General features: G+C 43.3%; 1 protein-coding gene across 18 annotated transcripts in view; it reads left to right on the plus strand.

Annotated features, from left to right (window-relative positions):
• The window catches only part of scrib (scribble planar cell polarity protein), a 54,198-nt gene that overhangs the window by 12,749 nt on the left and 17,012 nt on the right, over positions 1 to 24,437 (plus strand). For 17 of the 18 annotated variants that reach the window (XM_052053802.1, XM_052053786.1, XM_052053791.1 and 14 more), the window contains exons 2-26: positions 3,237 to 3,354; positions 4,456 to 4,534; positions 4,924 to 5,013; positions 5,533 to 5,589; positions 6,478 to 6,541; positions 6,634 to 6,708; positions 7,196 to 7,340; positions 8,115 to 8,233; positions 8,681 to 8,880; positions 8,976 to 9,142; positions 9,548 to 9,675; positions 10,652 to 10,777; positions 10,855 to 11,040; positions 11,860 to 12,243; positions 13,801 to 13,863; positions 15,260 to 15,349; positions 15,429 to 15,506; positions 16,398 to 16,730; positions 17,996 to 18,076; positions 20,389 to 20,628; positions 21,833 to 21,943; positions 22,088 to 22,264; positions 22,344 to 22,460; positions 23,866 to 24,078; positions 24,156 to 24,275. In XM_052053802.1, the coding sequence (XP_051909762.1) occupies positions 3,237 to 3,354; positions 4,456 to 4,534; positions 4,924 to 5,013; positions 5,533 to 5,589; positions 6,478 to 6,541; positions 6,634 to 6,708; positions 7,196 to 7,340; positions 8,115 to 8,233; positions 8,681 to 8,880; positions 8,976 to 9,142; positions 9,548 to 9,675; positions 10,652 to 10,777; positions 10,855 to 11,040; positions 11,860 to 12,243; positions 13,801 to 13,863; positions 15,260 to 15,349; positions 15,429 to 15,506; positions 16,398 to 16,730; positions 17,996 to 18,076; positions 20,389 to 20,628; positions 21,833 to 21,943; positions 22,088 to 22,264; positions 22,344 to 22,460; positions 23,866 to 24,078; positions 24,156 to 24,275 (3,561 nt within the window). The remainder of the gene's footprint in view (positions 1 to 3,236; positions 3,355 to 4,455; positions 4,535 to 4,923; positions 5,014 to 5,532; positions 5,590 to 6,477; positions 6,542 to 6,633; positions 6,709 to 7,195; positions 7,341 to 8,114; positions 8,234 to 8,680; positions 8,881 to 8,975; positions 9,143 to 9,547; positions 9,676 to 10,651; positions 10,778 to 10,854; positions 11,041 to 11,859; positions 12,244 to 13,800; positions 13,864 to 15,259; positions 15,350 to 15,428; positions 15,507 to 16,397; positions 16,731 to 17,995; positions 18,077 to 20,388; positions 20,629 to 21,832; positions 21,944 to 22,087; positions 22,265 to 22,343; positions 22,461 to 23,865; positions 24,079 to 24,155; positions 24,276 to 24,437) is intronic. The other variant, XM_052053787.1, reaches the window with a different exon arrangement.

The raw sequence follows: 24,437 nt of genomic DNA on the forward strand, positions 1-24,437 counted from the left end.
CCTGTGACAACTGAACTGGACAACTGGTCCGAGGACGTTTGCTTTTGTCGGCTATTAACAATCCTTCGAAAATATCAGAGGCAAACATCAGCAGAGTGAGCGATCGGGCGACTGGTGAACACGTTTTCTGGGTGATCCACATTTACGCAAAACTATCGGAACGCCTCATGGCCAATGACTAGGACGCTACATCGACACATATCTATCTATCGACACACACAGACATGTACGGTAGCGGTCTCTCTTAGCCAATGGGACGCCAGGAAGATGCTGGGTAATAGCCAATGGCAGAGCAGCTTTAAGTATGTTGCGTTCAGGAAACTCTGTATTTTTACCTTTCGTATTTTGAAATTTTTTTCGTAAAAAGAGACAAACTTTTCCTCTTCGTAACTTAAAAATTCCGTATGAAGAGAGGTTCGTAAATTGAAGTACCACTGTATATGTATATATATATTTTCGAATAAACTAATGTGAATCAGATTTTTGTGGGAGAATTTCAGTGTTCATACTTTGCCCAACTCTGAGAAGGAAATTCACCCATCAGAAGCAGGAACGGTGCCCTTTCAAAGCTAGCTTGTAGCTGGCTTGTCGGGACGTCATGCACGTTTTGAGCATGACGTCTGCGAACCACTGGTGAAAGGACACTTTGATTCTCTCCTCTTTTATCGAGAACTGCTTCAAACAACAAGGCGTATTCAGGAATAGTGGTTAACATGACTGTCCATGTCTTGTGTTTTATTACTGTATTTTTTAATTTTATTTTTGTTCGGCACTATATAAATAAAGGTGTATAAAACTTGTCGCCCAAGAAAGTTAGCCAATGACAGCAGTTTCACTGACATTGGCTAGACATTTCTATCATAACAGGAGACTAACCTGGACCCCATGCCTGATATTGAATAAATAGTCGGCCATTTTGGGCAGAAGCAGCTGTGCTTGTGTCGAATTCCTTGCGAGGGCTCGTTCACCGTGGCTTTGATTTCACATTTTTTGGGTGTGTGTGAAAGGCCTAACGGATTCTCTTCTCTAGAACACTGCCTCCTCTGTTGAACAAAGCAGACAGTCGAGCCGTTAGCGCACGGTCTCCTTCCTGGTTAGCTGATTTCCAAACCGGCACGCTCGGGAGCCATATGACAAACATTCCACTGTGTGAATTGACAGTTCGTTTTCTCTGCGAATCCAAGTTCAGATGCAGGTGCGGGGGGGTCGAGCGCCGTATTTCCCGCTGGGCTCATTCCAAGGAAACACTTCAGAATTTTTCAACACCGCTAAATGCCGGAGCCGTTCTCAGCAGTAGGCGGGGCACACCCCGAACAGGTTGCCAGCTTGTCCCAGCACTCAAATTCAAAATCAACTTACTCATGTAAGTTGACAAAAAAATATCTTATAGATGATTTGATTTTGAACACACAAAAAAAAAATGCTGGCGGACATGCGATGTTCCTGATTTGAAAGCTGTAATATTTTGACAAATTAGAATAAGATTCTTATTCAAAAAGACTCCGTTTGCTATTCTAACTGGCGCCTTCAAGACCGCACGCTGCCCCCTCTGCTGATACTTCAAAGCCCCTCACCACCTCCTCCTCCCCCGATTCACGTCGTCACCCCCTCCCCTAATCAAACGAGCCGCGTTGTAAAAGCGCCACCACTCGCAACGGCGCGCCATCTCACTCAGCAAACACGGTGCCGTCCGAAGCTCGAAGCGAGCCCCCGGGAGCGTCTGTGGCTTTGTTGGCGGTCCGCTAAATCCCACCACTAACTTCCAACTGACCAGCGATTAAAAAACAATCGATAATTAAATAAATAGGAATGAAAATATTGCATTGCTTGAGTTGGATGCTGGCATATTAAATGTTTTTTTTTTCAACTTTTGTTTTCACGCTTTCACAATTTATTTCCCAAAAGCCTTTCGTGTTTCATTCACAGTTAATTTCCATCTTTTTGTGAGTGTGTGTGTGTGTGTGGGCTCATGGCATTATTACAGCCCCTAATGACAAATGGATGATATCAAGAGAGCTGAAGAATGCACAGATACAAAGTTTTTATTTTTTTTTCCAAATTAGATCATTTGGTTGAGTCCAGATGGCTGGTTTTGAAAGGAACATTGAGGTTCATTCGGGTCAATAAAATGCCGGTTTAATATCGTTATATTCTATGCTCCAGAAAAAAAAATCACATTTTAAAACTATTTAAATTAAAAAAGTTGTGAACATTACTGTAGCGATCTCTTCGCCTGATTGGCTGCTCCAGTCTTCCATTTCCTCTTCCCACCACTCGATACCGGCGCTTAATAATAAGCCGACACCCAATCTGTGTCTTTCTCAGGCCTCACCCCCCACCTTACATTCCGCCTTCCACCCTTCAGCCATTTCCTCACCCGCCTGTCAGTTTGGAAATGTAGCCACAACCGCATTTTGAGAATTAGGAAATGCGTTGTAATATTCCCACTAACTCCCCTCAGTCATCTTGTATGCACACAACACTACGACACTCGCCTGGGTGCCGGGGTCGGTCCATTCAAACAGCAGACGACACACACAGATGGCACAAGGTGGCTGAGGGGCGGAATGAAACCTGTCACCGCACTTGGCACTCCTGCTTTTCTCCCCTCTGCGCTCTCATCCGAAGGCCTGCCACCTCCATTCACAATATCAAATCGCTCTTGTTCTCCGGTGAGTCTTAAATAGCAAAATTTCAAATGAGCCCCGTATATCGTTCAAAACCTACCCCCTCGATGACTCAACTAAATAACGTACATTCAAACACCAAAATAATCAAGCCAAACCTAGAATTCCGACTCCTAAAAGTCCGCAAGCTTAATGCAAACGTGCTGCGAAACGCCATAGATGGGCTAACCGCATTTGGCATGCATCGTGTTCAGTTCATGATGAATTTTCAAACCGCTGCTACTTTCACATAAACAGAGCAGCAACATATACAAACGTGTACTGACAGGCATATTTTTGCTTTGCTCTGCGGGAATGACGATTACAAAAGTGGTCTTCAGCGATGAAAAACTTCAAATCGCCTTGTTCGGACCCAACACTTGTGGCTTCTCTCTGTATTGTTGTTGGGAACTCTGCAGTAAGAGGAACGAACAGGAAATGACCTGAAACGCACACTGTACATCCTGAACAAATATTACTCCCCCCCCTTCTTTTACTTGATTGTTCTTCTTGCCTGAACTTTGTGTTTTATGAGCCAATGTGTGACATTCCACGTGTCATCCTTTGCAGCCTTTCTTCCGACTACTGAACCTCCGGAAACTGGGCCTGAGCGACAATGAGATCCAGAGACTGCCCCCTGAAGTGGCCAACTTCATGCAGTTGGTGGAGCTGGACATATCCAGAAATGGTACTTTTACATTTTGCGTCACTTTTTAATTTTTTTTTTTAATAAGGAAGAATAGCACTCCATAATGTTGTCATTTTATTAAAAACAAAGAGTTAAATGGAATGTAAAGAATTAGACCGTTTATGCATCCTGATTTAATGCTGCCATTCCGTTCATTGTGCTACTCCTTCCGGTCAGCCCACCTTGGCCAACAGGTTTTACTCTGTTTTATGTCGTATTTTCTGCACCAAAATGCGCACTTACAAACCTTCTATTTTCTTAAAAGCTCACAGCCCGCCTTAAAATCCGATGCGCCTTGCGTATGGTCATTACGGTAATATGTCAACCCCAAAATGGCTCCTTGCCAGAGACGCACTTACAACGCAGAGTTTAAACTTTCCGCAGTTGAACACCGAAATAGAGCAGCGGCAAGAGAGTTTGACGTGAACGAGTCAATGTTCTAACTTGCTGTCGGTTAAGTGAACTATGTCGCTTTATTAAGTATGTTTTACTGATTTCTTCTTGTCACTTTTTAAATCGGGGTGTAGCGTAGTGCGGTGTTCTGTTGGCATTTCCTTGAGTGTAGCTCCATCTAGTGGATATATTGTATATTGCGTTTTATAATACAATACAATACATGCTGATTTATATAGCACTTTCTCAACAGCGGCAGCTGTAACAAAGCAGTTAACATAAATTAAAACAATAAACACAACACATAACATAGAACGGGGACAGTCATAATGCGGTGCGTCCAATATATGAAAAAAAAGACAAAATAGGCCATTCATTGAAGTTGCGCCTCATAATCCAGTGCGCCTTTTAGTGTGGAAAATACGGTAGTTCAATAATTGAGTGCTATTCCAAAACACCTCCCAAAATGTTTTTTTTGTTAGGTGGGGGACGGAGATTCGAACGAATTAATGACACATCAGGTCGTTTTAATCACGAAAATAGCACCTGTATAGCATCACTTTTATGTGACCATCTCACTTTATATTTTGCTTCTCCCGTGACATTCCCGCGCCGGGCCCATCTGGTTGTGTTTAGGAGCAACTTCGAATACTTTTTGCTGTACCGAAGCGCTCCCAATATATCTGCTCCTCCTCCGTCCTTCCGCAGACATTCCCGAGATCCCCGAGAGCATTAAGTTTTGCCGGGCCTTGGAGATCGCCGACTTCAGCGGAAACCCCCTCTCCAGGTAAGCTCAGTAGAACGGGGGAAGGGGGCCCAGTTGCTGCAGTAAAAAGCGCGCAGGCAATCCTCCACGGCGTTGATGTTTTGATGCGGCCGGAGGTTTTTAATGCATCGACGTGTCTACTCGATGCTGAGCATGTAACGCCACTGCTTTTAAGCGCTCCACCGCACAGGAAATCCTGTGTGTAATAATTGAACAGGAGCCCAAGAGTGAGCACTGCGTTAATGCGACAATGCACACATAACCCCCCCTCCCCCTGCATTAAATCAAAGGGGTATTATCCAAACGTGACTTTTTTTTTTTTTTGCTTTGAAAGCGGATCCAACCATACAAATGGTAATACTGTACTTGCCGCTTCTCCCCGCCATCCCTCTTTTTTTTTTGTGTCACAGATTGCCCGACGGTTTCACTCAACTGCGAGCGCTGGCTCACTTGGCGCTCAACGAGGTGTCGTTGCAGACTCTACCCGGCGACATCGGAAAGTACGTGCGGGCACCCGCTCGCGGGGGCTTTTCGTTCGACTGGCGCACCGCTCTACGCTTGGCCATCGCTGGCTGCAGATGATCACATGACATTGCTCGTCCAATCAGTGCTGTGGGAAATTGAGTTTGCTTAGTAGTCAACGTGTGACTGTTGTGATAGTACGTCGTACAAAAAAAAGTATACTTATCGCTTGAAATTTTATTTCTTTTTTTCTTTTTTTAAAAAATGCGTTGTTTTTTTTTTATATTTTGAATTTGTTAAAATATATATATATACTTATTTTTCACTCATGCAGGGTTCGGTGAATGTGCGTATTAATTGCTTGGGTTCGTTACCTCTAAAAAGGTTAAGAACCACTGAATTATTGTAACCTCCACATTGGTCAACTGGCTGTGGGGCAGGAGGAGGGGGGGGGGGGCAAGACAGATGGAGGAGAACCCCCCCCGCCCACCGCGCCAGCCTGCCCATATGAACAGACCTGGCCCGCCATGTGACTAATCGACCTCTCCTCCTTACAGTCTGGCCAACTTGGTGACGCTGGAGCTCCGGGAGAACCTGCTCAAGTGTCTGCCCACGTAGGTGTCGCCCATGGGCGAATCCTGGAGGGTGCGGGGGGGGGGGGGGGTCATTTGAGTTTTAAATGGGACACATGAGCCACATCATTCAAAGAGGAGGGCTAAAAAGTGTTCAAATGTAGATGTCATTTCCTGTCAGAAATGATTGTGGCTTCAGTTCCATAAAAAAAGTTTGTATTGTTGTGACTTTATTCTCCAGATTCCTTTATTTTCATCATGTGAGTGCATTCTTATCAAGTTAAGCCTTGAATGTCATAATGACATAATCCACCAAATTATGTAATTATTACTTTATTCCTAGAAAGCCTTTGTGGTCATACGATGATGTTTCTCATAAAATGTTGCCTTTACTCTTCGAGTAACGTGACTTTAAAGTCTTCCATTAATGGGAATGCCACGACCATATTGCGATTATGATGACGATTCTCATAAAATGCAATCTGAATGTGTGCTACTTTATTCTCATATTTTATATATAGCATTGAATTAGAATAAATTAACATCATATTTATCGACACAAATGTCCTTTTTGAAATTGGAGTTAAAATCGTAAAACAAACCAAAAAAAAAAATCCAGATTTTCAATCAATCATTTTGTCAGTTCCTTAGAGAAAAATGTATAAAACACAAACGGGGGGGGGGGAATGAATAGATTTTTAGTTATCCCCTTTCAGGCTTTAATTTCATAACAAATATCTTGGTCACGTACTGTCTACGCTTGGTCGGTGGAGACTTTACACACCCTCATCTCAGTGTAAGCGTCTGATCTTTAAAAAAAAACATTCCTTGCATACTGCCGGCGCATTTGAAATGAGTGTTATGTCATCACCGTGTGTAAAAGTGAGTTTGTTTTTAACCCAGACTAATTTCTACCGCTTTGTTTCTCAGGTCTTTGTCCTTCCTGGTGAAACTGGAACAGCTGGACCTGGGCAGCAACGAACTGGAAGTGTTGGTAATTAACTTCCACGCAATAACATGTGGCCATGCAAATGTCTGTTGAGTTTTCAGACAAACAGCCGACTCGTTATTTGTCCAACTTCCCAGCCGGACACACTCGGCGCACTGCCCAACCTGAGGGAGCTTTGGCTGGACCGCAACCAGTTGTCCTCGTTACCGCCGGTGAGTTGGTTTGAACACGCAATAATGTCGATATTCACATTATTCCTCATTAGAAATACACATAAGATGAGGTTTTTTAGGTCCTGTGTAAGGTTGCGAAATTCTCGGGCGAAACATAAAAACAAAGAAATATACTTATCATTTAAAGCAACCACATAGCAAAGTCTTTCACTCCGCGAAGGTAAATGCTAAGTCTAAATATGCATGGCTAAATATGCAGCAATATGTAGGCAGATGACAGTATTTGCAGTCACGTTCTTTATCCTCTGCGAAGAATGACTGATATTAGTACTGCACTGATGAGTTTAGAGGAGTTGAGTCGTCTCAATGAATATTATAATCACATGGAAAGTTTTCAATTTGTTCCAAAATTCCCAAATTTAATTTCCTTGGAAATTTACAGAACATTCTGTAAAAGTTAATCATGAATTTTCAACGCTTTACAACCCTAGTCCAGAATTTTGTTTTTTTTTCCTGTGTTTTTTAGGAGCTAGGGAATCTCCGGAAACTGGTGTGTCTGGATGTGTCAGAGAATCGCCTAGAGGAGCTTCCCTCCGAGCTTGACGGCCTCCTGGCCCTCACAGACCTCCTGCTCACGCAGAACCTGCTGGAGGTGGTTCCGGACACCATAGGTGACTTTTTCTGAGTGATGCTCGCTCGACACAAAATCACCAAACTGCAGGTCCCGGGAATAAATACTTCATGCAAGCGAAGAGGAGGATAACTTGTTTTTGCGGAAATATGGATAATTAAATGAATTGCCTCAAAGTCAAAGGATTCAGTTCGGCTCTGCTCATGTTTCATAAGTAGCCTGCACTGCCACCTACTGAAAGTGTGCGGCTATTACAGACCAGTAGCATGTGATAATATATATTCATTTATTTTTAATGTAGCACCCCATCATTATTACATAATTGCCCTTGTGTATGATTATTATGATTTCAAAATTTTTTTAATTTAAATATTTAACTAGTAGGGCGGCCCGGTAGTCCAGTGGTTAGCACGTCGGCTTCACAGTGCGGAGGTACCGGGTTCAATTCCAGCTCCGGCCTCCCTGTGTGGAGTTTGCATGTTCTCCCCGGGCCTGCGTGGGTTTTCTCCGGGTGCTCCGGTTTCCTCCCACCTTCCAAAAATATGCATGGCAGGCTGATTGAGCACTCTATATTGTCCCTAGTTGTGAGTGTGAGTGCGAATGGTTGTTCGTTTCTGTGTGCCCTGCGATTGGCTGGCAACCGATTCAGGGTGTCCCCCGCCTACTGCCCGAAGACAGCTGGGTTAGGCTCCAGCACCCCCCGCGACCCTAGTGAGGATCAAGCGGCTCGGAAGATGAATGAATGAATGAATATTTAACTAGTATTGAAGAGTCGTCAAGAAAAGGAGCTTGACATCTGCAATGTCTCCTCCAGGTTGTCTGAAGCAGCTGTCCATCCTCAAGGTGGACCAGAACAGACTGACCCACCTGACCGACTCCATCGGAGAGTGTGAAAACCTGACCGAGCTGGTCCTGACTGAGAACCTCCTCCAGGTAACTTTTTAAAAAGCTGACTGGATGAAGAAGGTGTATTGATTATTTACCACGTGGAGACACAGATCATCATTTTCTGTCCGTTACCATGGCAACCAAGCACAACCGTGACTCCTCCCACCTCGTCGTGCGTATCGCTACAATACCGGTCCCCTTTTTCACCACAGTGTGGTTCACTTGGATGTCAAAAATGAGCGGCACCTCACTCATGTTATGTGATCGGGCTGGGATGTGTTTTGTCTGCGATCTTTTTGTTGTATTTCAAAATGCAAAGTATGCTTGTCCCTCATGACTTGCCATAGCCCAAGCGGATATGTGGGAATGTGGGGATTGGTTGAGACAGCAGTCAGACGTTCAAGTGCGCCTTACGGTTGTAGAAAAAAAGAAAACGGGCGTCATCTTACCGATGGATTTTTTCGTATTTTTTTTTCTCTGCTTCATCCAAAGACGCTTCCTCGCTCGCTGGGCAAGCTGAAGAAGCTGACCAATTTGAATGTGGACCGCAACCGCCTGGGCGCCGTGCCCAAGGAACTAGGTGGCTGCGCCAGCCTCAACGTGCTGTCGCTGCGGGACAACCGCGTGGCCAAGCTGCCCGCCGAGCTTGCCGACGCCACCGAGCTGCACGTGTTGGACGTGGCCGGGAACAGGTGACGTTACGCTCTCGAGTGGGCATCCAATTACGTAGCAGTTGTGGTTACCCCTGACTAATTTTTTTTTCCTCGTTGTCTTTTGGTTGCCTAAGATTACAAAACCTGCCTTTTGCCTTGACGAACCTCAATCTGAAGGCCATGTGGCTGGCGGAGAACCAGTCGCAGCCGATGCTCAAGTTCCAAACTGAGGATGACGAGTGCACGGGCGAGAAAGTGTTGACCTGCTACCTGTTGCCTCAGCAGCCTTCCCCAAGCCTTGGTGAGAATGAAGCGCACCTTGTTTTGTTAGATATTACACATTTTATTTTCAATTAAAAATCATTTCAATTTGTCACATTCATTTTTTTAACAGAAATTTGGATTCCAAATGGGTTAAAAAGTCAAACAGTACAAGATATTGTTTTTAGTTACAAAATCTTAAAAGGTATGACATACTGTATTTTTTAAGGAGATGAATTGTTGGGGCAACACAGACGGGTCACGATACACACAAGCATGTATTCTTTATCCTCTACGAAGAGCTGTAAATATTACATTTCCTTTCAATTGGATGCACCTGTTTTTTTTTTCCAAAATGAAAACCGATCAAGTTTTTTTTTTTCATTCTCTCCGTGTGATTGGGGGCAGGTGGATCACAATATTGATTACGCGCTCTTCTCCGCAGAGAACCTGCTGCAGAACAGCGTGGACGACTGCTGGACGGACAGCAACCTGAACAGAGTGTCGGTCATTCAATTCCAGGAAGAGACCAAGGACGAGGAGGAGGACGACGAGGCCGCCGCCGAGCGCAGGGTGAGGGAGCGGGAACAATGTAATGTCACGAACGCAAAGATGCTCGCTCTGTTGTTAAAGCACAGACAAACACAGACTTATCATTTGGCCTCTGCTGACTTTGAATGCAAAAGGAGGGCAAATGCACACATTTGAACCACATTGCCCCCACTGAGTGGATTTTTTTTTTGATTCTGACATTTTGGGTGACTAAAATTCTGATCACAGATGATTGATTTAATTAAAAAAATAGGTATCTACTAAATCATAGGCTTCAGTACGGTCTCAACCCTGGTGAGGATGAGCGGTTCAGATTAAGGGTGGAAATCTTTCTTTATTTTTGGGGTTGGGAATTTTGGAATGTCATTATTTTTTTGTGTTAATGTGTATAAAGATAACCGCAGGGAAAATGTGGGTTATTTTAGACGGGGTGAATTTTGTATGTCATTAATTATCTTTGTCTAACGATGTAATCTTAATGTGTGTGTGTGTGTGTGTGTGTGTGTGTGTGTGGTGGTGGGGGGCAGAGCAAAAAGCGGGCTAATTAATTAATTAATTCGGCCCGGTGGTCTAGTGGTTAGCGCGTCAACCTCGCAGTGCAGAGATACCCGGTTCAATTTCAGCTCCGGCTTCCCTATGTGTAGTTTGCATGTTCTCCATGTGCCTGCGTGGCTTTTCTCCGGGTACTCCGGTTTCCTCACACATTCCAAAAACATGCATGGCAGGCTGATTGAACGCTCTAAATTGTCCCTCAGTGTGAGTGTGAGTCTGAGTGCGGATGGTTGTTTGTCTCTGTGTGCCCTGCGATTGGCTGGCAACCGGTTCAGGGTGTCCCCCGTCTACTGCCCGAAGACGGCTGCCCCCCCCCCCCCCCCCCGCGACCCTTGTGAGGATAAGCGAATCGAAAAATGGATGGGTGGATGTCACCAATTTTAAAAGAGCTAAAAACGGTCAGGCCCAAGTGTGTACTCTGCTTACCTTGCTGTGGGTTTGCCAGGGCCTTCAACGTCGAGCCACACCTCATCCCAGTGAGCTCAAGGTGATGAAAAAAGTGATCGAGGACCGACGGAACGAAGTGTTCGCATCCAGGCCCGAGGGAGAAGATCATTCCTCAGATGTGCCGGTAACATAAAAGCCCCATCAACTGACGTCTTGTCCGCTAGCCACTTGCTTTCTTTAACTGACGTGTTGCGGTTTCAGGAGAAACGGCTCAGCGACCTTTCATATCAGAGTCACGACTCGCAGGTATCCGACAGCACGCTGTCGGCCGCCTCCCACGAGGAAAGGCGAGAAGTTGCCGTCCCCTCCCAGAGGGAGGACCTCGTGGACGGCCACTACCATCACGAGGAGGACGACCTGGATGAGATGGAGGTGGAGTACATTGAGGTGATTACATCCACGTTTTAGGGCTGGGCGTGATGGCCGTAAAAGTAAAATTCACCTAAAAATATGGATTTGATTTTCTTGGAAATGCCGCTTATGTAATCCGGTCCTCCAAAAAAGCTATTTTTTCTGAGTACAAATGGCATTATTTATACATCAGCATTATTTCATGCTATTTTTTTCGACTCAACATTAGACTGACGCTGTTCTCTTGTTTTCTGACGGTTTGTTAGTTTCACTTTCTTTTGTTGTTGTATTATTGTTATTTGATGATAGATGTAAAGTGCTTTCGTTTCAGCGGCCGTTGTTAGATGTGCAATAAAAAAATTAATTATTATATTGCATCACATTATATTGGCGACTCGCTGCCGATATCAGCCACCGATACTTAAATAAAAAAAATTAAAAATTGACATTCACTGTGCCTCCTTGCCAGTAGATGGCGCTACACTGTGGTGGTTGGACACATCAGATGAATCATTGAATCAAAGGTTTTGCTTTGCAATTATCTGTTATTGCGTTAATTGTAATTTTATGGCTCCAAAGTACTCTGTATTTGTGTCTGTGAGTATTCAAGAGCGACTACTCATAATGGTAGCAGTCTGAAAAACGTGGTTGTAAACATCCCTATTTAAAAAAAGAAAGAAAATTGGCATACACAGTTAAATAGTACAATATTGAATAATTTGTGCATCATGAAAAATTTCATGGTCATTTGACTCTTGACCACCAGGGAGCAGTATGTGCTAAAATGTATCCGTTGCCCAGGGCGATAACTTCCTGTCTGTCAACTCCAAAACCTGAACCGTCTCCTTCTTCTAGCCCACCGTGCACTTTGCCGAGGAGCCCATCATCCGCCGCGGGGACGATGACGACGCGGAGGAAGACGGCGAGAGGAGTGACGGGGCCGAGGACGAGGACGACAGGCCCCCCTTCCCGGCTGAGAGGCAGCGGCTCATCAGGAAGGACACGCCACACTACAAGAAGCACTTCAAGATCACCAAACTGCCCAAACCCGAGACGGTGGCGGCCCTGCTGCAGGGTTTCAACCCCGATGTCCTCGGCTCACCCACCGAGGACAAGCTGGACGGGCGTGAGGAGGAGGAGGAGGACGACGAGGACGTTGGCACCCCTCTGTTGTGTCACAGGATGGAGATGTCGGAGCTGGAAGACAGCCGATACCACGTCAACTCCAGTCAAGTAAAGGTAGGATGACATCATTTTGCCTTTTTTGGTTAGAGTACATATTTTCGTCAGGCTTCTGTACATCTATCCAAATCCTCCATGTTGGTTTAAATCTGTGTCATAACAAATTACGTTATATTCCTCCCCCCACGCCCCCCCCTGAGCCGAGCAGCTTAAAGCTGAATCTTTTGCTCTGCCACATCACTGACGCCCTTCAGCACCACTAAACATTTCGCTCTCCGGGTTAGCGGCCATGGCTTCTAATTACTGGTGTCACTTGACACGCTTCGTGTGTTGCGTGCATGTGTGTGTGGCTAGATTCGAAGAACTCAAATGAGCAACCGTTTATTTTGCAAGATTTCTGCTGATTCTTCACTTTCAAGAAAAACGTTGATTCGTCTGTATTGTGTGGACGTGTGTATGTGCGCCTCGGACTAGCCAGAAGATCCTCAGGCAGAGCTGGGGGATGCAATTTGGCCCGTCATTGAGTGTGTTTGTTGTTGTGGTCAGGCTTTTTATTTATTTATTTTTATCTGTATTTTATTCTTTCATTTTATTTTATTTATTGATTTCGTATTGCCACAATCATTCAAAAGTTGCCTGGGAAAAAATCCCCCACACTGTTATGATAAATTCACATTTTCAAGAAGAAAAAAAAAAAAGCTGTCGCCCTTCCAGTCAGAAAAACCGGAATGATGAAAAGTCGAAATCTTACAAGAATATAGTTGTATTTTTCCAGGATAACGTCGTAATATTACAATATTTGGGTCACGGTTTACTGAAGTGAGAAAGTTATATTTCAACAGGTGAATTAAAAAACATGAATAAAACAATGTAGCCAAATTTGTCTACATTTCCATTTGGACAAAAGTAGTGCTTTGAACACCATCTTGTGGTCAGTATTGGGAGTTGGCTAACTTTTGACTTTTGAGAAGAGTCAATTGGCGGGCTTTTATTTTTAAAATGAAACAAAATAGCTTTCGTCGAAATAAATAATTAATAAAATTTGGTCATAATTATTCCTTTTGTTTAGAAAATGACTTCCATTCCACTGGGATGACAGATTTATGTGATATGCCTCAATCATATCGTAGCTTTTAATTCTCAATTTTGATATTGGTTTATGATGTCTATTCTACTTGGGCACTTTGGTTAAATAAGTTGATAATTTATTACAAATGTCCTTAAATGGTCGGTCGCACCCTTTTAGATTACAATTGATTTCCAAAAGGCGGATTTTCTCAGTTGTGGCAAAAGCTGTCGGGCGCCCGTGTGGATTCCGGAATGGAAGCTTTCATTCATTCCAATTTATTTTTTCCTTCTCTCGTCCGCTTTAGCTTTTTTTCTTGGTCTCTCCATGTCTGCTGGTGTTGACTTCTGGTGGCTGGGGAGGGTTTGGGGGTTGCGAGCGCACTTTGGCTTCCAAGCGGGGACGCACTCCCACTAAAAAGTGTCCTTGTGACTCTTTATTTAATTGAGTTATTGGCGTGAGTGCAAGCCTTTTTTTTTTTTCGAAAAAATATTTTTGGGGGGGCCTAACTAATCCGCATGCTTGTCGCTGGTTCCTGTCCCTAACAGGGGGTGTCATTTGATCAAGTCAATAATCTGCTGATTGAACCTGCTCGAATTGAGGAGGAAGAGGTCTGTACCTTCGCTTTCCTGTCTATTCTTTTGCTCACCCCGCCTGCCACTGAAAATCCAGGACGCAATCATAGCAAATCACTTGCGCTGTCCGGTGAGCGTGGCAGAACCTGAAAGCAGAGACAAACGTCTTTTATGCTCACCCTTCATCGTTGTGTGATTACGACTAGCTCAGTGTCAGACACCCCCAAAATATTAACTCGCACACAAAAAAACCCCAAAACAAAACATTTTATCGATTTGCTTCATGTTCTGCCACCTCTCCTGCCATCTTTCCTGCTTGCTGCTGCTTTGCTGCTTGTTTTTGGCTTTTCCTCATTTGCGTTGTCCCCTCCCGCAAATGGATGACAACGGTCCAGACGTCATTCTCCACAATTTTGTTTTTGTTTTTTGGGGTTAAATAGGCACACTGAAAGAGAACAACAAACCCAGCGGGATGAACGCAGATGCTCCCTTCCTTTTTGAATTGAATAATTCGAATCAAATTGTGTGCGCTGTGTGTCTTTTAGTGTCTCGTTGTTTTGGTTTTTTGGGGGATATGTCGAATGGATTTTCAACGCCGCAGCATGGTTTTTTTAGTCTTGTGCATAGTCCTAGAAAATACTTTTCTTTACTCCTCCTTTACGTCCTTCCTATTTTTGCATGTTTTGTGAACATACATGCTTAGGTTTGACATATCATATTAATGTATGAACACTTCACACACACAAAAAAAGGGAGAATTGAGTTTGGGGTGAAATTTGAGAATGAACCAAAAATGGACTCTAATTGTTCCAGTGAACTTCGTTTGACCTTTTCTTCACTTTTCAACACGCAACAGTCAGTTCAATGTTTCGGTGCTTTTTTGATCAAATTGCTGCACGGCAACAAAATCCACAACGGGTGTCATCTGGATGGAGGCAAAAAAGTGAATGGATTTTTTTTTTAAACATTTAAAAAGAGATTTTAAAAAAGGGCCTATTTCTGTTGTAAAGGTAAACAAATACCATTTAAGGACAAAGTATTGTTATTTATTGTTCTAAGTCTTAAGGGACCACCAAAAAAAAAACAGCCCAAAAAAACCTCTTTTTTTTTCTTCATTAATCAGTCATCAGAGTTCTGTCATATTCTGTCAAATATTCGTTTCAGCATCAGCCCATCTCGGTCCATCTGATGTTTAGAGAAGGTCAAATGAAGTGTGTTATAGTTCATTTTTGGCCCATCCTAAAAAAATTCACCCGAAAAACTGAATGTCCCCCAACTTTTCATGAGTGGTGTATCTCACTTTATTTTTTTTTAAATACTCAAGATTACATAATGCACATGAATCCCTTTAAAGAGCACTTCCAAAAGCGGAGATGATAACATTTGTGTCTGTCGTGGAAAAGACTTTCATCTTAATCTAATCCATTTGCAGCACACTTTAACCATCCTGCGGCAAACGGGCGGCCTCGGCATCAGCATTGCTGGCGGGAAAGGGTCCACGCCGTACAAGGGGGACGACGAGGTCAGACCCACTTCCTGGCCGGCACACACCTGAGGATACTGGCGACGTATTTAATATTTTTTTTCCCGTTTGACCTCAGGGGATTTTCATCTCCAGAGTTTCTGAAGAAGGTCCGGCTGCCAGAGCAGGAGTGAAAGTGGGAGACAAACTGCTTGAGGTAGAACAGTTTAAAAAATATAAAAATGTATTTTAATAACATTTGCCAACACTTTGAAAAATACTCTGCTGTCATCATCCGAGCGCGATAACCAACATGAAAAGTTTTATCCCTAAAAATGATATTTAATACAATTGTGATACCGTTTAAAAAATATATATTTATACAGCACTTAAAATACGGGAAGAACTACTGATATAATTCTTCAATTCAAATATGAAATGTATGTAAATGTATTTTGAGATCATACACGAGGCCCGGGGGCCAGATGTGGCCCGCCACATCATTTTAAGTGGCCCGCAAAAGCGAATCAAAGATGACAACCACTACAATGCTTTCTAAAATCTGGACCAAAATTTCACATTTTCACATGTAATAATATCAGTGACATATTTTGTCAATATTTTCTTGTTACCAAACCCCTCATTACAGTTACTTCAACAATAATTGAATAAAACGTTATTCTTGACTTCTTCATATAGTTTCAGTCATACCGGCAATAATGTGGCCCATGACAAAAAAATGAGTTTGACATGCCCTCCTCTCGATGTTTAGAAGCAAATATTTCTGAAAAGATTCATTGCAAATGTACAAAAAAAGTTAAATACAACTGAATTGTACAGTATTTAAAATAAAAAATTATTTCACTTGGTTTAAGAAACCTTCAAGCCACTTTGACATTATGCACAGTTTAAACCGTGTGCTTAAATGTAGGAGAAAAAATATATATACTTAAATGATTCACAAAATTGGAGTGAAGAAAAAAAATGTTTAAGCCACTGTAACATTCTGCACATTTGGAATATTACCGCTTCACTTGACTATTGGAAATTAGCCAAAAAGTACTTAAAGTGCGATTCATTTAAAATTCAACTTTGCGGACGATCCCAGGTGAACGGCGTGGACCTCCACGAGGCGGAACACCACGCGGCCGTGGAGGCCCTACGGGGCTCCGGGGCCGCAGTCTCCATGACGGTGCTTCGCGAGCGCATGGTGGAGCCGGAGAACGCCATCACGACCACGCCGCTCAGGCCCGAGGACGACTACTTCCCACGGGAGAGGCGCAGTAGCAGCAGCGGGCTGGTCTTCGAGGGCGGCCACGGACAGGGGGCCGGGTTAGGACCCCTGCAGCGCCTCTCCACCTGCCTGGTGCGCAACGACAGGGGGCTGGGCTTCAGCATCGCTGGAGGGAAGGGTTCCACCCCGTATCGTACCGGGGACACGGTGAGACCACTTGTTTTTTGTTACAGTTGATCTCAATTGTGTTGCGTGTCTGCGCCCCCCCCCCCCCCCCCATTTATTTAGACTAGGTTTTAGTATTTGACTGGACAATAGAGAGAAAAATCAATGGAATTTTTTGACGATTTATATATTTTTTCAATGTTTGAGTATTTACGGTTTTTAGTGTCGTTTCAGGTTTAGCAGTCTAACTTTTGGGGGTTTTATGGTAGTTTTTTCCCCCTCTTTAGGTTTTAGGTTAGTCTCTTTTAACCTGGACAATTTTTGGAGCTTTAATGTTCGTTTTTATCTCTCACCAGTGAGGGTTTATTTTTACCTGCACAATTTCCGAGGGAAACTTTCTGCTGTCGCATTTCTAACCTGAACATGCACATGTTCTCCTTTTTTTTGGGGTGTATGTGTGTGTTAGGGGAGTCTTTTTTAACCCTGCACAACTTTTTGATTTTTGACACTTTTGTAATTGGTAAATAAAATAAAGCATACTGCTCCCTAGTGCCTTGTAGGATGGAAAAAACAAGTTTTGCACCTGCTCCATGCCAGGCACTTTTATGGTCAATGGCCACACTTTACTAATATTTGTTGTCTTGTAGTATTTACTATGAATAATTCGATTGTGTCGTTATGGACGTTAATAGATCAATACTGAAAGACAAAACATGAATCGATAATACACCAGTTTTGTGGCATAGCCCATTAAACCACTCATGGCTCGAAGTCCTTGCGAGCCCATTTTCTAAATAAATACTCTCCACAACCCACACGTTCTCTAAGACTTCAATTTGTGTCAATTGTGGGGAGTTGGGAAGGCTGAGTCACTCCCTAAAAAAAAAAAAGTGTTTGTCGTAACTGTCAGTCATTGAGCTGCTCCAATTCTGGCTGTGGCGTTACCCTGCCGTCGCCAGGGAGATGGAGATATGAATAGCGAGCCCCGGACACATGATAGGTTCACCGTAAGTGGACAGTGGGTAGTCAAAGCTTATATTGGGGCCGGCCAGTCTTCAAGGGGCTCCCCTTCAAACTCGTGTGAGAGAGACGACTTTTAGGATTTTAGGTGGAACCAGTTGTAAGTTTAACCAAAAAAAAAGTTATTTTTGGGAGGTTTGACTGTGAACTTTGCTCATGCGTGTGTTGACACACTTTGTTTTTTCAATCAGGTTTCATCATATCTGATTGGCCGATTGTTTAACTTGTCAAAGAAGCGGTGGGACGAGTAAATAACTTGTTTCTATGTGCGCTTGTTTGGCTTTTAGGGGATCTACATCTCTCGCATTGCAGAGGGGGGAGCAGCCCACCGAGACAGCACGCTACGGATTGGCGACAGGGTCATCTCTGTGAGTGGTTTTCTCCCCACCCTAAGGGGTTTTCATCCAACCAGGCCTTTTGTTACACTTTTAGCATCTATGGATGACAATTGACTTCCTGTATTTATAGGCTAGGCTTTGACCTCAATAGGACGCCTGTCCGGATGAAATTTTGAGGGGCTACACCGTAATTAGATTTTTAACTAGTGTTATTGTTTGATTTGAACAACTCTGTCGTGTTTTTGTTGTTGTTGTTTGTTTGTTTGTTTTTGGTACTGTTTATTTTACTTAGCATTTTTTTTTACTTTACGTAGCTTTTTTTTAAATTATTTTTTTTAACTTTTAGGAGTTAATGTTAGTCTATTTGAACCTGCACAACATTTAAGATTTTATGATGGTCTCATTTTAACTTGCCTAACTTTTAGAGGCGTTATAGTCGTATAGTTTTACAGAAACCTTAGTAATTTTTCATGGGGGTTACGGGCACCTTTCTTTTAATCTGACCATATTTTTTTTGTTTTAAGGGGTGCTTTTTTTTCCTTTTTGGTCTCCCGAATATTAAGTTCTTTATTTATTTAGATATCTATTTATTTATTTTTATTTATTGTTTTTTTATTTTTATTTTTTAGCCTGCCGCAATTGCGGTGTTCTGACGCCCATTTTATTTTAACGCACATACCATTACCATTTGGAGGTTTTGTAGAAGTTTTATTTTGACCTGCGCAACTTAGGTTTGTCTTTTTTTTTTTTTAAACCTGAACTACACAGACAAATGGCACGCATTGTAACTTCATTTCGAGCACTTTTGGGAGTGAACATCTGCAGAGTAGGCACTTTATCTTTTTTACTTCCTCCAGCGGTTTCTATTTTCATTCTTCTCTTTTTCACCCTTTTGCTTCACGCTCACCGTCGCGTTCCCTCCATGCCTTTGCGTGTCGGTGGTTGTGGGCGTGGTGTCAGTGCGTCAGCCGACGGTAAGCGGCGATACTGTTGGGCCAGCGCTGACCTCTGCTTGTCTGCTGAAAGCTGTATTTTCTACCAAATTTAACAAACCGGCGCTTGCTTGCCTTTGTGGATTTAAAAGCAAATCTTTTGGAGTAGCCACACTCCCACTTGTATTTTTAAGTCAATAAAGGCAAGCGGCAAAGAAATAATTCGTAGTTGTGTGTATTTTCAGAGAGGTTTTCTCAGTCAGGCTCCCGCTTGCTTGGCTGTCACCCTGCTTTTCTTTTGAGCCTTTATTTCTGAGAGCCGGCTTTGCATCAAAACCACACAAAATGTCAACACATTACCAATGCGTTTACATACCATAGTTACTCAAATAACGCACTTTGTTGGATGAGACGCCGTGATTTACTTGCGTGGTGGTCTCATGAGGCTGTGGTAATTTCATTTACGATGACAATCGGCACTGCAGAGGTAGGAGTTTGGCATATAATGTACAATTCACCCAAACAGAGCCTTGAAGCCAGAGTGTCCAAACTAGGGACGAGGGGCCATTTGCGGCCCACCGTCCATTTTTAGCTGTCCGTGACATGACCAATAAATAAATAAATAATATTGTACTATAAAATTATATTTGACATGGGCTGCACGGTTTGTCAAAAAAGGTGAAGGCGGGCAGAAAATGAGATGGGAGGGTGTCCGAAAAATAATTCTGAATTCTTAATAGACTACAAAACTTTTCTCTATATTTAAAGATACTAATAAACCATTTATGATTAAAACAAGAACACAATTGATCTTCAAAATAGCGAAGAAAGATAATTCCATTTTAGAGGCAAGAATAGTTTCTTCCACTTGGCGCTTGATGGCTGATTTATGAAGACATCACGTCAATGATCCTCAAGTAGCTGTTTGAAAAATGGTCACTTTACTCCACATGGTTCTTTTTTTGGTTCTAAATGTGGAGACTGGATTGCCTTGCTGATAAGTGCAGAGCTGATGAAATCAACTAGAAAATACAAACAATATATAATTGCTTTGTTCACTAGCTTTCGCGCGTTTCAAAAAGTTGAAACCACTCCTTGTAAAAGTTGACTGTCCAACCTAACATGAAACAAATACAATTAATTTGGAAAACAACCAGTCAGTATTGCCTTGAGAAGGGTGCACTAGCTTACCACTATCACACATATTGGAAAACGCCACCACACACACCAGAAGGAGCAGCACAATGAATCGAAACCCAGCATTAAATCATGAGATACCATTGTACTGATTAATTCTGTTAGCACTCTGGTTTTATAAGATACAAAATTAAAGACTGCTATTTTTCCTAGTCAAAAAGAAAGAAAGAAACAAACAAACAAAACTTCGGTTGTTTTTCACTGTAAATCCAGATCAATGGTGTAGACATGACAGAGGCCAGACATGACCAGGCAGTAGCGCTCCTTACCGGCACCTCCCCCACCATCGCCCTCCTGGTGGAGCGAGACCCCAATGCCCCGCGCTCGCCGGGCCAGTCCCGGCAGCGGGCCCACTCCCCGCCGCCCCCGGAGCCCTCTGACTCTCCGGACCAAGACGACGAGGGCCTGCAGGGGAACCACCTGGGTCGGATGGAGGATGAGTACCCCATTGAGGTAATAAGGGCCGGCGCCATCTGGAAAGTAGATGACGGCCTAGTTGAAATACCGATTAGACAGTTAATAGGTTTTTCTATTTGGCTTCGACATGATACATGCTGCTGTCCAGTTTGAAAGAGGATGGTGCATGGTATGAAAACAAATCGATTGATGGATTGTGGAGTGAACCAGTGATTCCCAACTAGATTTTCCCAATGTAGTCTAATTGTTCAAAAATTTATTGAGTGTATCTTTTGTTTAACTATGTATAGTAACGGTCTGAAAAATTAAATGGTCTTGCACAAGATCAGCAAAAGGTACATCATGTGCAGTTTTAAGGTGCATAATTAACGTACACTTTTTGTATTTGAGTGTATTTTGTATTTTTTTTCCTAATGTAAAATATTAGTGTCAAGTGGAAACCCTGTATGTCCTAATATGATCAATGTAAATGACTGAACATGATTTCGGGGTTGTTTGTTGATATTCGTGTGCCACCGTGTGTGATAGCAATCTCAGTTGTAATACCAACTCAAACAAAACTCAAATTGGCATTTTTTTAAAAAACTGAAAATCAGGATTCGACCCGCTAGTGACAAAATGTGAAGGTTGGGAAACGCTGGAGTAAACGTCGAAATAAGTATGATAGCATAATAACTAGAAACGTCTAAAGCAGGGTACACACATACCAATGTTTAGCATCATCTGTGATTTTTTTTTTCAATGAGTGAGACTACAAGGTGTGTGCTTCCATTTCCACATCCATAATAATGCCTGAAAAAAGACCAACACTGACCGATGAGAGCCAGCACTGTACCACAAGGAAAGAAAAAGAGGGAGTACAGTATTAATAGAAGAAACCACAAAAGATGCTAGGCTAACTGTTAGCTTATCTGCTAACTTCACACGCGCCGTTATTTGTTATTTGTGTACCCTACTTTTAATATTGAACAGGGTTATTATTTATAATTGTCGGTCCGGACAGTTTTTCGAGCGAATTGGGGGAGAATTAAAAAAAAAAAAAAAAAAAAAAAGGAGTATAGCCTTTGCTGACTTTGACTGCAAGGGTGGGCAAATGCTCAAATCTGGCCCGATTGTAAGTATGTGTGTGCCCCCCCTTTAGCATAAACAATAGAAACAACAAAATAGAACCCTTTAGGTCCTCTAGTAAGCATGTACTTTGTCATGCTTTTATGATGATTAAAATAATGTGATTTGACAGGAAGTGACGCTGGTCAAGTCAGGCGGTCCCCTCGGCCTGAGCATCGTCGGGGGCAGCGACCACGCCAGCCACCCGTTCGGCATCAACGAACCCGGGGTGTTCATCTCAAAGGTAAAACAATTTTTCCATCCGCAGTTCCAAATATCACGGAGTGCCGAAATTGCCCTTCGATGCAAATGCTAGCGTAGATGGCAGGTTTTCGCCCGAATTGGGACAACCAGTTTCGAAAAATGGATGCATATTACATGCCCCCAGGTGATTCCTCACGGTTTGGCGTGCGAAAGCGGGCTGCGCGTGGGCGACCGCATCCTGGAGGTGAACGCCATCGACCTGCGCCACGCGACGCACCAGGAGGCCGTGCGGGCGCTGCTGGCCAACAAGCAGGAGATTCGGATGCTGGTGCGCAGAGATCCCTCACCGCCTGGGATGCAGGTCAGTCCCGCCCTGAACTCGGGACAACTGGAGCGTTGGTGAAGATGCTGCCTCTAAGTCTTGTATGTGGCATTTCTAGGAAATTGTGATCCATAAGCAGCCAGGGGAGAAGTTGGGGATTAGTATACGTGGAGGAGCTAAAGGCCACGCAGGAAATCCCTTTGACTCAACTGATGAGGGCATCTTCATATCCAAGGTAGGAGTTGATCAAAATTGAGATGTGCAGTATCGTCTTAACTGGCAAGCAGTACCTTGATTTTGTTGGGCGAGCGGTCGCCACTCGCCTTTCACAAACCCTCGAGGTGCGCCCCTCAATTGTAAAAATGTGAACTCTGAGTTTTTAGATTTTTTTTTAATTGTATTTTTATTATTTTGAATACAAATTGGAATTTTGAATGACTTTTTATTCTTGAATTTGAATCCAAATTTGAAGTTGACATTTAGCTCTCCAATTACGACGTAGAATTTGACATTTGGGTGTCATATGCGCGTTGAAAATTGGGTTTCAAATTTGAATGTTGAAATTAGAATATTTAAATTGCATTTTTTTCTTCTTTTTTTGAGATTTTTTTTTATCTGTACGTGGATTTTCATCTTTGGGTGTTGGATTTACATATTTGGAAATTGATTGTGATTTTGTTTTGGTGAACATTGCTGTGAAATAGAGTTTGCCCTCTTGCTGATTTCCGTGTTCTTTGCACATTCATCCCATACAAAGGTTTCGGTTCATCAAACCAATTTGTCAAGTCAAGTCAACAGTATTTATAGAGCACTTTCAAACAGCCATCGCTGCATACAAAGTGCTGTACATGGAGCAATTTAACATGCACAATAATCAGTAAGACAAATCGTTAATAAAGGTGGTAGAAAGCAGCAAACCGTAAAACCAAGAACAAAGCTAAGTCATGCTGAGTCGAATGCCAAAGAATACAAGTGAGTTTTGAAGATGGGCAGCGAGGAGGCTTGCCGAATGTTCAATGGGAGGTCATTCCAGAGAGACGGACCAGTAACAGAAAAGGCTCGATCCCCTCTGAGCCTCAGTTTAGTTCTTGGTACTTCTAACAAAGACTGGTCCACAGACCTGAGGCGCCGGGCAGGTTTTTAGGGGCGGATGAGCTCAGAGTGGTAAGGTGGCGCGAGAATATTCAGAGATTTGAAAACAAATAGGAGGATCTTGAAAATAACACTAAAATAAATGGGGAGCCAATGAAGGGATGCCAGAGTAGGAGTTATGTGCTCCCTCTTACGAGTACCAGTACAAGAGGCGATCAGCGGCATTCTGGACCAGCTGAAGGCGCTTAATGGAGGACTGGCTGACTCCAAAGTACAGGGCAATGCAGTAATCGAGCCGGGATGTGACAAAGGCATGAATTACTGTCTCAAAGTCTTCATGTGAGAGGAGAGGTTTTATTTTGGCCAAAATTAATTTATTTGGATCATTTGAATATCACACAGCGACTACCCAAAGAAATACAAAAGGCTGTTTCTAAATGCCAATGTCTTTTATTAAGGCACACACACACACACACCCAAAAAAAAATAAAAATCCAGGGGGATCCTCTTTCACAAACACGAGAAAATATGTCTCCTTTCAAAACAAGGTGAGCTCAAGTGGCGCTGCCGCCCGCGACAGCCGGCTGCAGGTGGGCATGCGCATCCTGGAGGTGAACAACCACAGCCTGCTGGGCATGACGCACACGGAGGCCGTGCGAGTCTTGCGGGCCGTGGGCGATTCCCTGGTCATGCTGGTGTGCGACGGCTTCGACCCTCGCAAAGTGCCCGCGGCGGAGGCGAATCCTCACCAGGAGTCCAATGTTCGTACCAAAACCTTCTGTAAATTGATCTGACTGATCGGGAACACACGGAGCTCACGCTAAATATCCGTTGGCAGGCGTCTCCCGGCATCATCGCCAACCCTTTTGCGTCAGGCATCGTCCGGAAGAATAGTATGGAGAGCATCTCTTCGATCGACCGAGACCTGAGCCCCGAGGAGATGGACATCATACAAAAGGTGCGATTTCACTTCATCGTCCTAATATTGATTATTGACCACAAATCAAGTCTTTTTTATTCATCTCTATGTGGCAGACGCTCATCATAAGTCATTCGCAAGTTGTTTCGGGGTGGAAACCGGGAAGTCATTAGCAAGCATGAGCAAGGGATGACTTTTCCC

This window comes from Hippocampus zosterae, chromosome 20 (assembly GCF_025434085.1).
Source record: "Hippocampus zosterae strain Florida chromosome 20, ASM2543408v3, whole genome shotgun sequence".
Taxonomy (NCBI): domain Eukaryota; kingdom Metazoa; phylum Chordata; class Actinopteri; order Syngnathiformes; family Syngnathidae; genus Hippocampus; species Hippocampus zosterae.